Genomic DNA, 12762 nt, shown 5'->3' with positions numbered 1-12762 from the left:
ATTGTTGGGTGAAGAAGCAAGAGCTCAAGAGGTTAAGCCCCGGGCTCTTCCCACGTGAAGGATTGGAAAGCTGTTTCCGCGGTGTGAGTGGGCCAGGGTGATCAGCCCTGTTTGTGAAACTGTTCCTAAATGCTGGTCCCTGTAGAGATTTGCTGGCAAGATGGATTTCTGTAGCAGCAGCCAGGGGATTTCTGAGCAAAGTCTATTTTTGTTCCTTGGTTTGTTTTTCCAACCCCTCCCCACCCCACTCCTCCTGTTCCCGTCTCCTTTTTAGTAAAAAGATTCTCAGCTGTAGATCCGGACAACCCTGGAAGCCCTTTTGGGTGAAGCTGGAGGGTGATGTCACCTTCCAAAGATAGTCATGTTGTCAAGGTGCTGAAGAACCCGAAGGGCTGCTGGCAGGGGCCTGGGGTCCGAGGGGTCAGGACTGAGGCCGTGGGGAGTGCAGGGGGCAGCGCAGGTGTGAGGAAGGAGGGAAGGGCGGAAGAGGAGTGGCCCCTCTTCTGTTCAGAGCACACCCCACTACCATCTCCAGTGATGCCGTGCGGTGAGAGCTGAACCCGAGCTGTGCTCCTGAGGTCCGGGTGCTTGAGGAGGGCGGCGGATCTCACCCGGGGTCGGGGCTCCAGGGCTTGTCCCCTTGAAACCACATGCAGCTTGGGGGATGCCCGCAGGCAGGACCCGCCAAGTTCTAGAGCCTGTCTGCGGAACCACACCCACCAAGGGCAGTGGCTGGTTTGCGTTATGAAAACACCGGGTATCTGCAAGCTATTTTTGGTATTTTTTAAAGTGTTGGGCTGCATAGGCAGCTGACCAGAATATCCTATCCATCCAAAATGGATCTGTTGCTGACTGAATGGGAGAATGCTGGTATCCCCGGTTTGGGCTGAATCGGACTTCTGTGGGCTTTGGGCAGTGACACAGGCTCTCCCACACTGGTCAGGAGCTAAGATCAACAATAAGACCAATAGCCAGCCTGCCAGGCACACTTGCCTTATCCCAGGGGTAGACCAGTTGCCTTAAAGGATGAGCTCTTAGATCCTCACAGCCCTGTGGCTGGGTCCTATTACTGTCCCCATTTCATTTGGGAGGTTATGTACGTACTTGAGGTCACCCAGCTTCTCCAGCAGGACCAGAACTCAGAGCCAGGCCATTTGAAAAAGCCCGAGCTCTAAAGACCCTGCTTTGTTAATAAGTAAAGGGAAACTCATTATTTCTTACTGAATAAATTCAATCACGTTGGTTAGCATGTTGGAACATGTAGATTCTACTCTAGGGTGGGATGGAAGAAACTGAGAAGAAGAGAAGTCTCTGCTGAGAAGCCTGGGAATTATTTTCTTCTTTAAGATTTTGTTTATTTATTTTAGAAAGAGAGAGAGAGAGCACAAGTGGGGGAAAGGACAGAGGGAGAGGAGAGGGAGAATTTCAAGCAGAATCCACACTAAGTGTGCAGAGCCTGACATGGGGCTCGATCCCACGACCCTGAGATCATGACCTGAGCCAAAATCAAGAATGAGATGCTTAACTGACTGAGGCACCCAGGGCCCTGGAAGCCTGGGGATTATCAGTGTAACAAATGCCTGCTGGAGTTGCCCCCACGGACCACCCGTGGCTGCAGGAAAGGCTTTGATGTTACTTACCTTACTGGTCCTTGTTTCCATACTGGTGTTGGGATGCTGTTTTGCCAGAGAATCTGTCTGGGAAAACTGAGGATCAAAGGCTTCTGTCACATGTAGTCACTGGGATGAACACCGGGAGAGGAGGGAAGCAGAGGAGAGAGGAGGTGAGGGAGGGACTTTGAGAAGCCACGGGAAGTGCCACAACGGGGACGTGGTGGGTCGGGGGCCACCGAGTGCAGATCGTCTGGGTTTTCAGCTCTGCCCTGTATCCTCAGCCTGCAGAGGTGGGGAGTGGCAGCTGAGAAGAGAAGCTCGTGCTTCTCTTGACTCCCGGGACTTCTTTTTGCAGCTGGAAGCCGAGGCTGTGTTCCGTGCCATCACCATTGCGAGCCAAACCAACTGTCCACTCTACGTCACGAAGGTCATGAGCAAGAGCGCAGCAGACCTGATCTCTCAAGCCAGGAAAAAAGGTGATGGGTACTCCTAAGAGCTCAGCGCCAGCCATATGGCTCCTTCCCCCTCTGGCTGTCCTGTAGAAATGGTGCCTCTTTTGCTCCTTGCCTGGCTCTCTGGGAAGCCCTTCCTCCATGTTAGCACAGGGGATCCTCTTAGCATCCTGTGTGAATGGCAGGACCCTGGAATTTCTCCCACTTGACAGGAAGGGAGGGTGGTTTGTCCCAGATGGCATAGCTTCAGTCAGTGTTTTGAGGCGTCTTTTTCCTCCCTTTGGTCCTTCACTGTCATTTCACATTATCTGAGCCTTATAAGTAGACATACTAATCAAGATTATAGTAGGTGCAGAAATCAAAGATCCAGCTCAAATGGACTTAAATAAACACAAATAAATTATGGGTTAAAGGTGTTTCAGGCATAGCTGGATCAAGGTGCTATGATGTTGGAGCTCTATCACTCCTGATCCTTTCTTGTCCCTGCTTTCCTCTCTTTTGGCTTTCAGGGTGCACAGTGACAAGAAAAAAGGCTAAGAGGCTTTATGTTGCCCTCAGCATTTGATGGGAGGTGGGCCTGATGAGGAAGTAGAGTACATCTTTTCCAGTGGTTCCAGCAGAAGCACCCAGGAGGGCTCTCATTGCCTCGGCTTGGGTCATGGCCCCTCCCTGAACCAGTGTGTCTGCTCTGGGGATGCTGGAATTGACAGGTCAGGGTAGTAGAGGGCAGCGTGCAGGGGTGAGGTCCCACCACCTGAGCCATACAGGTTAGCACAGGATGTTTCAGTAAAGGGGGTGAAGGGGGTCTCTAAAGCATGACTAGTGGCACAGCCTTCACGCCCCAGGGCTTTGTCCCCACCGCCTTCTGACTTGTACTGTTTTCTTCCATGACTGTTAACTTGGGCTGCATTTGCTCCTCTGGGGCCAAGCGGAAGTTTACTCTCATTTCAGAGCTTTCTCTTCCGCTTTTTGTTCTTGTCTTCAATGGCACACTAATGGGCTCTTTTGTGATCAGCGTGTGGTTGAGAACCTGGAGGTTCAGGGCCCTGTGTTTAGTTGGGAGAGAGGTTTTCCTAGGCCTGTGTGTGTAGTCGTTACCTCTGTGCTGGTGGCCATTCTGTGGGAGGCTCAGGCGGCTAAAAATAGTCCCACTGACTGACTCTGATGGCTGGGCGTTGGGCTGCCTGCCTTCTGGCAAAGGGGACCCTTTTCTTCTGGGAGGGGATTCTTCCTAATTGTCTAGACAGGCTTTGTAGCTGGCACGTTCTGGGGCATCTCCCGCCTTACCCCGCTCACAGTAAACCTGATGTTTTCTTTTTCTGCTTTTAAATCTCTCAACATGACATGGTGTTCCTGCTCTACTGGGTATGAGTCATTGGGTGAGAGCCAGAGAAGTAGCCCAATCTTTCTTACCCATTCTTGGAGAAAGGAAAAAAAGAAAAGAAAAGAAAAGAAAACCCTAAAACCAAGAAAGCAAGCAAGCAAAATGCATGGGGAACCCTCCCACCGGCTCCCCAAGACCACCTGCCACACTTGCTCTGGTGCCTTCTGTTCCTGGCTCCTTCCTTCCTCAGGACCATTCTCAGGATGACCCGAGGGTCTCAAGGACAGAGTCCACTCTACGCTGGGTCTTATTTTAAACTCCTGGAGAAGGATGCTTCGCTCTTTGCCTCCTGGCTTATGACGGTGGGCAAAAAGAGCTAGCACAGCGGTTTCTCCAGGATGCAGGGAGGCTGGGAGGCCTTGTTTCAGGGCTGCGACCCTGACTCCTGACATGGGAGCCAGGAGACATCTCGGGACCTGTCATTCTCAGAAGAGTACTCAGAGCAGGGAGGGAGGGTGGCGGGCTTCCCTCTCCCATCCTGACCTGAAGCCCCGAGCTCACTCACTGAGTGTTCTTCGGCCACTCTGCGTGGCGGTTCAGAATTAATATTGGGGAGCTGCTGTTTAACGAGGACCCACTGTTTGCCCCGCACTGAGATAAATACTTCAAATTTATTGTCATGTAGAATTGTCAAGGAGCCTTGAGAAATAGACATTATCCCGATTTTTCAGATGAGGAAATTAAAGCACAATATGTCAGGGTCTCCCAGCCGGGGGAGCTGCTGTTCAAACCTAGCTATAGTTACAATTTTTGCTTATTTTATTTTGCTTATTCTACTCTTCCATCTAAAGATAGTCCAAAGGGAGGGTTCTTCCACCTTTTTTTTTTTTTTTTTAAGATTTTATTTATTTATTTGTGTGTGTGAGAGAGAGAGAGCATGAGCGGGGAGGAAAGGGAGAAGCAGACTGCCCGCAGAACAGAGAGCCAGACATGGGGCTCGATCCCAGGACCCTGGGATCCTGACCTGAGCTGAAGGCAGATGCTTAACTGGCTGAGCCACCCAGACATCCCAGAGTTCTTCCACTTTCAAGATTGTATGTCTCTTAATAGTACCCGAGGCTTGCCATGACTTCCATTTCTTTCTTTGTGGTCCTGTATGATTTAGTTAGGTAAATTGCTTTAGAGAGCCCTTGAAATTCTCATTAGTCTTATACGGATCCTTTTCCCTATCCTCCCAAAGAATAAGGCTGTCATATAGGAATCATTGCCATTGATTTCTTCTTTTGCCCATGGCAGACATCACAAACCAGTCTTGACTCTTGCAGTGAAAACAAAAGCATATTTAGAATTTTTCTGACAAAGGATTCCAGGCAACCAAAAACCAATAGATTGGAGTTGAAGGAAGGCAAGACCTATTTATCATTTTGGCCATCGAGCCTTCCTACACTTTGACATTGGGGGGAACCTGAACGTGGAAGATGTTAAGACTGAAGTTAGAGAAATCCAGACCTTTATGGGTCATCTTTCGCCCAAGATTCTGGTGTAGAGGAACTTGGTATCAACCAACCTTCTGTGAGACAGCATTTTCCTTCTCTTTCTCTGTCCCTTTTTCTTTAAGAAGCTCAGCTTAGATCAGTTTATTTCCTAGTATCCCTCCTCCTCGCTGCTTGGTTTGGGCGTATAAACTCCGAATTGCAGACACAGGTCCAAGAAGAGAGCCTCATCTTTGATGTGTCCCAGGTTACTCGTACCTTCGAGCAGATCACTCCTTCTTTTAGGTTATGGAAAAACAAGCATGGTGGAAAGACCATGAGTGCCTCTTTTCCAAGGGAGCAGACTTACTTCATTGAACCAAAGCCTATCATTGCAACAAGAAGGGTCTAGCAGTTCCCAGGGATGCAGGCATGCTGGGGGCTTTGGGACTCTACCGTGGGAAGGAGTAGCAAGAAAATCATAGTCACCGAGCATCTCTTATTTGCCAGACACTTTGTATGTGCCTGGTCCCTTCATTTTCAGGATCCTGAGAAGTAGGCATGGTCTTATTTCATCTGTTCCAGGAGAGAGCTAGTTCACATTTTAATATTTACGAAATGTCAGTGAATCTTAGAATCAGTACATTTTTTGTTTTGCCTCAAATTTTAATTTACCTCAAACTGGGGCTTAAAGCTGCATCTTATAACTGATGGCTTCTTGTGAACTAGGGGATCTGACATTGTTCATGTTTAGCGGATAGAACAGTAGAGGCTTAGAAAAGGTGGGCCCATGGACTTGACCCCAGGCCTGGCTGACTTCAAAGTCACAAGCCTTAAGGAGGAGGGCTAGGGGCTGTGATAACCTGAGTCAGGCCTGAAGCAGCACAGACGCCTGTTTCCTATAACCATCGCCTACAACAACCCATCGCCTGTTTCCTACTCTTGCAGGAAATGTGGTCTTTGGTGAGCCCATCACTGCCAGCCTTGGCACAGATGGGACACATTACTGGAGCAAGAACTGGGCTAAGGCAGCTGCCTTTGTGACATCCCCGCCTCTGAGCCCTGATCCGACCACTCCTGACTACATCAACTCCTTGCTGGCCAGGTGGGTGTGGGGATGAAAAGTGGCATGATCCTGTGGAAACCTCGTGGGACCCGGGGAGGGGGTTGAGGATGGGAGCAGCCCATCCACAGCTACATTAGAGGCTGTGGTGAGGACAACCACGTGGAGAACAACAGGCTCTCCCCCATCATAGTTTGCACATTACTAACAATAACCATGTTAATAATGGCCATTGTAGTTAACACATGTCACGTGCCCAGCACTTTGGTGAGATGACACACAGAATCTCATTGATCGTCACGACAACTATATGAGTGAGGGATTGTCATCTCCATTTTACAGGTTAAGCAACAGAGGGTCAGATCATGTAGGGCCTAATTTTGAACAGCACCTAACTGAAATTAAAGGGAGACTCATTGGTAGCTGCCCACCCCTGGCCAGGACATAGAGGGTTAGTCCCATTACTCATTCGGGTCCCTTTTATTTTGTTACCCAGAGATGATCTCACCCCACCCCCTTATTTTCCTGATGGGCTAACTGTAAGCCCCAGGGAGGGAAAGAACTCACTCATACTCACGCAGCTGGTAAGAAGTACACAAAAGATCCTAAACTCAAGTCTTGGCATCCCAAATGCTGACCTTAGATGCTCGCTGCTTGTCCCTGGTGGCCTCTGTGCCCCCTCTCCAGTTTACATGGAGCTCTCTTCCTTTGCCAGTGGAGACCTGCAGCTCTCCGGGAGTGCCCACTGCACCTTCAGCACTGCCCAGAAGGCGATTGGGAAGGACAACTTCACAGCCATCCCTGAGGGCACCAATGGTGTGGAAGAGCGGATGTCTGTCATCTGGGACAAGGCTGTGGTAAGGATCAAGGTCATGGATGGGGGCCAGGGCCAGATCAGACCCTCTTGCCACTGTGTCTTTGTAGGTGAGCCCTCACACCTGCTGAGATGTTTCTGGAACCATGTCTCAAGCAGTTTAGGAATGTCACTTCTAGGGGGATAAACCTTGAGACTCTGAGGAGACCTCTTTCTCTAGACTGTTAAGAACTAGGAACCACGCATTCAGACCCTTCAACTGATGGCGTGAATGATCTGTACTTAAGAGTGAATTAAAATTCTTTTCTGGAGAGCACTGTCACCTCTTCTGAAAGGGCTGGATAGAACCCCTTGAAATGGTAAGCAAGGGGTATGTGCCTAAGAGACTGAAGTCAACTTGCTCATCGAGGATGCCCTTCCCTGAGTGTGTGGTCATCCAGGTGTACAAGTGATTGTTGACCAGTGTCTTCTAATGGTAGGCCTGGTTTTATTTTAATAACATGACAGAAGCTGACAAAAGAAATAGCCGTGCAAATGAAGGCTGTCCAAAGGTTTTAGTAAAAATAATAGTTAACTCATTAGTAGGTTGATGACTTCCTTCTCTCTCTCTCTCTTTTTTTTTTTTACCATTTTTTAAAAAGATCTTATTTTTAAGTAATCTCTACACCCAACGTGGGGCTCGAACTCACAACCTCGAGAGCAGGAGTTACATGCTCCACCGACAGAGCCAGCCAGGCACTCCCCTTCTCTTTTATTTTAAAAACTCTAGGGACACTTATTTCTGAGCCACATATATTGCATATGAACTAATGCTTCGCTCATCTTACACAGTGTAAGCCACCAAATTATTTCCCTTCTCATTTTGGCTCCTAGGAAGCTCAAAGTTAGATTTGAAATTAAATTCTTTTTTCCTTATCCAGGCTTTTTGTTTTGTAAAGAGGGAAAGTATAAATATTTTTGTCTCCTCTCTCACATACTTAAGTTTTGTTTTTTCTTAAACACTGTGTGTGTGTGTGTGTGTGTGTGTGTGTGTGTGTGTGTATGTATGAATGTATATAATAGGTACACTCTGGAATTGTTGAAAATAAGATATATATATTTTCTAATTACCCACATGAATCATTCTCATTAAAAGAGCACTTGGAAAGGACAGAAAAGCACACACACGAAAGAAGACAAAAATCCATCATAATTTGACAACCCAGGATTAAATAACCATTATTATAATTTATGGGAGGCTCTTCTGTATTTTATCCTGTGACCACGCAAATACAAACAAATGTCTAAAAAATGGGCTCATAACCACATTTAATTTTACTGGGAACTCCATAATTGTTTTTGGAATTAAGGGGCAAAGAAGTAAGTGTGTGCACATATCCAGAAAAAACGTGCACGCCAGGAGCTCTAACTGCCTTTGAAAGTCACAGGTGAGCCACAGCCACTGGGCAGCTTGTGGGTGGGGTCTGTGCTCATCTCCTTAGGCCGGTGTGCGAGTTTCTGGCCCCTGTGGTCACCGTGCTCTGAATGCAGGAGCCCGGTGCTGATTTTTTTTGGTATTCCCCTAGGCCACCGGGAAAATGGATGAAAACCAGTTTGTGGCCGTGACAAGCACCAATGCCGCCAAGATCTTCAACCTGTATCCCCGCAAGGGGAGAATATCTGTGGGTTCTGACAGTGACCTGGTGATCTGGGATCCAGATGCAGTGAAGATCGTCTCTGCCAAGAGCCACCAATCGGTAAGGCTGGCATGGCAGGAGAAGAGCAGCATGGACAGGGCGCGTGTGGGACCTGGTCAGGAGAGATGTGTGCCTGCCCCTTGTCCCAGGCCAGCAAGACCAGGATGGGTCACAAACCGTACCCAATTCTCAGTGACATTATACCTCAGCAGGTCACGGATGGGTCCGCAGGGGGCTGCTCCCAGCACAGTCCCTCTGCACGGAGGCACCATGTCTACACCAGCCCCTCCCACCATGATCGCTGAGGCGGGGGCCAGATCCTGGTCCCTGGAGTCCTGGCTCAGAGAGCTTTCCTAAGAGAAGTAGTATAGGGCACTTCCTCTCACAGTGCACTGGCCCAAGCCACCTCTGTGCTTGACCTTACCCCAGGAGGCCAGGGAAGGTAGGGATTCCCCCCTGCACCGAGAAGGAGGGAGAATATGAAAAAAATTGGTCAGCAGCCCAGACAACTTCCTCATGAGGAGTTTCTCGTGTGGAGGATAATTAAAGCCCAGTCCCTAAGGGAAAGGGCTGCATCGTGTTGGTAAAAATAGTTCATATTTTTTTTTTAAAGATTTTATTTATTTATTTGACAGATAGATCACAAGTAGGCAGAGAGGCAGGCAGAGAGAGGAAGGGATGCAGGCTCCCTGCTGAGCAGAGAGCCCGATTCGGGGCTCGATCCCAAGACCCTGGGATCATGACCTGAGCTGAAGGAAGAGGCTTTAACCCACTGAGCCACCCAGGTGCCCAAAATAGTTCATATTTTTAAAGCATTTATGTTTTAGGCAGTGAGCTTTTCATTCACTGAATCTCTGTATTCGTCCCCAAGAGGTAGGCACTGTTACCACCTGCATTGTATCGAGAAGGAAATAGGGGTTCAGAGAGAGTCAGTCATTCACACAGTGAGTAAATGGTGAAGTTAGGATTCAGACCCACATAGCTCTGGAGTATAGACTCCAAACCGATGTCCTTGATGCTTTGCAATAATGCCTTGCACTTGGTGAATAAATAGAGGCAGGAGAGGGAAATCCCATTTTTGGTGGGGATGGCTTCTGTTTAAACATCGTGTCACATCACATCATTTCCTTTTGGGTTAGTGGAGACCTAAGGGTCATGGACCTCAGCCATTTACCCAGCCTGTCCGGGAGTGTCAAATGCAGCATCCCTGATAATTCCCGAGCTTCTCTTTGAACACCGCCAGTGACAAAATGTACATCTACACCAGGGCCTTTCTAAAGATTGATGCTTCTCTTTGCTGGGAAGTCCCGTCTCTACTTAGCAGCCATCTCTCTCCTGGGGCTTCTACCCACCAGAGCTTACAGGGAGCATTGGAAGCCTTTCCTGGCCTCCCTGGGGTGTCCGTTATACTGAGGCTGAAAGCTGGGTCCCCAGCCCAGGAAAACTGTGTTCCTCCCCTCACCATTCTGTGCCCGCACTCATGGCTTTGCCCCTCGCCCTGTCTCTAGGCTGCGGAGTATAACATCTTTGAAGGGCTGGAGCTGCGCGGGGCCCCTCTGGTGGTCATTTGCCAGGGCAAGATCATGCTGGAAGACGGCAACCTGCACGTGACCCAGGGGGCTGGCCGCTTCATCCCCTGCAGCCCGTTCTCTGACTATGTCTACAAGCGCATTAAAGCCCGGAGGAAGGTGAGAAGCTGTCTGAGCCTGGGGTGGGAGTGCAGGGGAAAGGGCCTGTGCCGCATTCCAGCACGAGATCCGGAGGGGTCTGCATGTCCTGCACCCACCTAGAGAAATTCACAATGGTGATCTCTTCCCAAGATACACACAGATTTCATGGTCTAGAAAAAGGGGGTCTCCAAAACTTTTTTGGCCCAAGAAACCTTTCCAAAATTTAATAATTCAAAATAATGTTCATATATTAAACAAAATAACTCTTGAAGGCTTACAGGGAGAATTAGCAGCCCACATCTACCCCCCATCCCCCAATCTCATTTCTTCCATCCAGTGTTGCTCCACAGGGCAAATGTTTATGATCCTTTTAGCTAGTTCTGTGGTTCACATAAAATCTTGTTTATGTCCCTAATTTTGTTGATAGGCAGATAGGGCAGTAGATAGATAGGCAGACACTTATCTGTGTGTTTATGTATCTATCTCCATGTTACAGAGCGCTCTACTTGATAATAGGGGTGAGGCCCAGAAGTCTGTTTTTTCAGAGCCCCCTTCCACCCCCACACCAACCACAGGGTCTCTTCCAGTAAGACTAAGGGTCTACAGAATAGGGTTAGACCAATCCGGGATGGGGGTGGAGTTTGATCCCTGGTCCCAACCTTATCTGTTGGAAGGCATATGCTCATTGGTCCACATGGGATGGGCCAGCACCCAGCAGCTGGGAGAATGAGTCTTTAGTCATAGTGATGGCGAGCTGGGAGGCTGGGGACACTCACAGAAACTCCATACCCACACACCCAAGCCACTCCCAGACCTCCAGTGATCAAGCCACTCCCAGACCCCCAGTGATCCCAGTGACTGGCCATCCAGCCTATGGGTGTGGTCACAGGGAGGAGGCGGTTGCCAGCTCCGCCTATGGTAACCAGTGTCTTCCCGCTGGCTGCCAGACTCCCTCCCTGAAGTCACCAGGCCAGCTCTGTTCTGCGCCCCTAGGCCTCACTAAAAGAGGTGCACCTTCTCGTAGGGCGTGTGTCTGTTTCCAAGGGCATTTGTCCTTTAGTCTAAATATCCCTGTAGCCTGCACTTGCTTATTTTATGACAGTGTTTTATTTATTTTTATTTTATTTATTTTAAAGATTTTATTTGAGGGAGAGCGCGCCTGCGCAGAGGAAGAGGGAGAAGCAGACCTCCCGCTGAGCAGGGAGCCTGACTGGTGCTCCCATTCCAGGACCTGGAGCTCATGATCTGAGTCCAAGGCACATGCTTAACTGACTGAGCCTCCCAGGTGCCCCTTAGGACAGTGTTTTGAATCCCTGTACCGGTCCTACCCTCTTTATGAGTGATCCTTTAAAGTTCGGTGGTACGGAGTTTCATTCCACACTCCGCTTGTAGCCTTCTAGAGAAGAGAATGGAACCGAAGCCTCCCATATACGCCAGGCCTTTATTTCCATTCAAGCGACTTAGATCCTGCACCCAGAGAAACGATGATCTAGAGTTACTGGCCAAGGTGTTTGGGGATCACGGCCAGAGACAGGGTCCCACCTGAGTCCTGAGCATCTGCAAACGTGATGAGGGTCGCCCGTGTGCCTGCACCCGAGTTGCTCCCGGAGGGGAGGGCAGGCTCTGTGGCAGACGCGCCCCGCGTCTTACGGTGAGCTGTCCTGTTCTGCCGGCCTCCTCCGGCCGCCAGGGATCGGACCCGGGCCGAGGACCGCCTACCAGCGCGTGTCTGACAGACCGTGGGCCCCTCTGGGGCAGGCACTGTGTTTCGGGTGACCCTCACCACCCCCACCTTCCCACACCAGGCCTAGCCCCGAGCATGCCCAGGGGGCGTGGGTGCTGGCTGGTTCCCCAATCCCAGGACAGGTTCACAGCCACAGCCAGAGGCCAGGGGTCAGACTGCAGAACCTTTCGGTTTGCCAGCTCTGCCTGAGGTGAGGCGCGTGTGGGTGGAGCTCCCGCCAGATCTCACCCCGCCAGCTCTCAGGACCTTGGCCCAATCCGCTGCCCTTCCGGCTCCCCCTGCTTCCGGGTCTGTAGGCGGTCCTTCCACCTGTAGCTTCCTCTGTGGGGAAACGCTGCCTTCCACCCCGCTCCTCTGCCCCTCGTAGCCTCCCCCCTTCCCTCCGCCCCGCCCCATCACAGTCTCCTTTATTCCTTCAGAGAGAGGGAAGCTCAGCTACTGAGTGAACTTCCGTGACCTCTTCCGCTGCCACTATCCCCGCACCCCCTTTATTGTCTGCGTCTTCTCCTTTCCTTAAAATGACCCTATTGTTCTTATTATTTTCTGGCTCCCACCACACCCTGAATCCCTTGACTTACCTCTGCTACCGAGCACAGACGGTAACTGTTGACAGAATCAAGGGTGATGGGCTTTCTCTGCTGCAGATGGCAGACCTGCACGCCGTGCCCAGGGGCCTGTACGACGGGCCGGTGTTTGACCTGACCACCACGCCCAAAGGGGGCACCCCCGCGGGCTCCACCCGGGGCTCCCCCACGCGGCCCAACCCACCGGTGAGGAACCTCCATCAGTCGGGATTCAGCCTGTCTGGTGAGTGGGGCGTGGGGCCCCTGGGCCAAGGGAGGAGAAGAGGGTGCTCCAAGCTGGTGGGTGATCTGGGAGGGAGCCTGAGCCCGGACCACGGTCTGGGAGACAGTGGCTGGCGTCAGCAGGAAAC

General features: G+C 50.4%; 1 protein-coding gene across 2 annotated transcripts in view; it reads left to right on the top strand.

Moving 5' to 3' along the window:
- Positions 1–12762, top strand: part of DPYSL3 (dihydropyrimidinase like 3) — a 114201-nt gene that overhangs the window by 96893 nt on the left and 4546 nt on the right. For both annotated transcript variants that reach the window (XM_047730161.1, XM_047730162.1), the window contains exons 8-13: positions 1969–2089; positions 5810–5966; positions 6640–6781; positions 8304–8474; positions 9923–10102; positions 12473–12635. In XM_047730161.1, coding sequence (XP_047586117.1) covers positions 1969–2089; positions 5810–5966; positions 6640–6781; positions 8304–8474; positions 9923–10102; positions 12473–12635 — 934 coding nt within the window. The remainder of the gene's footprint in view (positions 1–1968; positions 2090–5809; positions 5967–6639; positions 6782–8303; positions 8475–9922; positions 10103–12472; positions 12636–12762) is intronic.

This window comes from Lutra lutra, chromosome 5, assembly GCF_902655055.1.
Source record: "Lutra lutra chromosome 5, mLutLut1.2, whole genome shotgun sequence".
Classification (NCBI taxonomy): domain Eukaryota; kingdom Metazoa; phylum Chordata; class Mammalia; order Carnivora; family Mustelidae; genus Lutra; species Lutra lutra.
The sequence above is the reverse complement of the archived record's forward strand: the minus strand, read 5'-3'. Positions and strand labels throughout refer to the sequence as shown.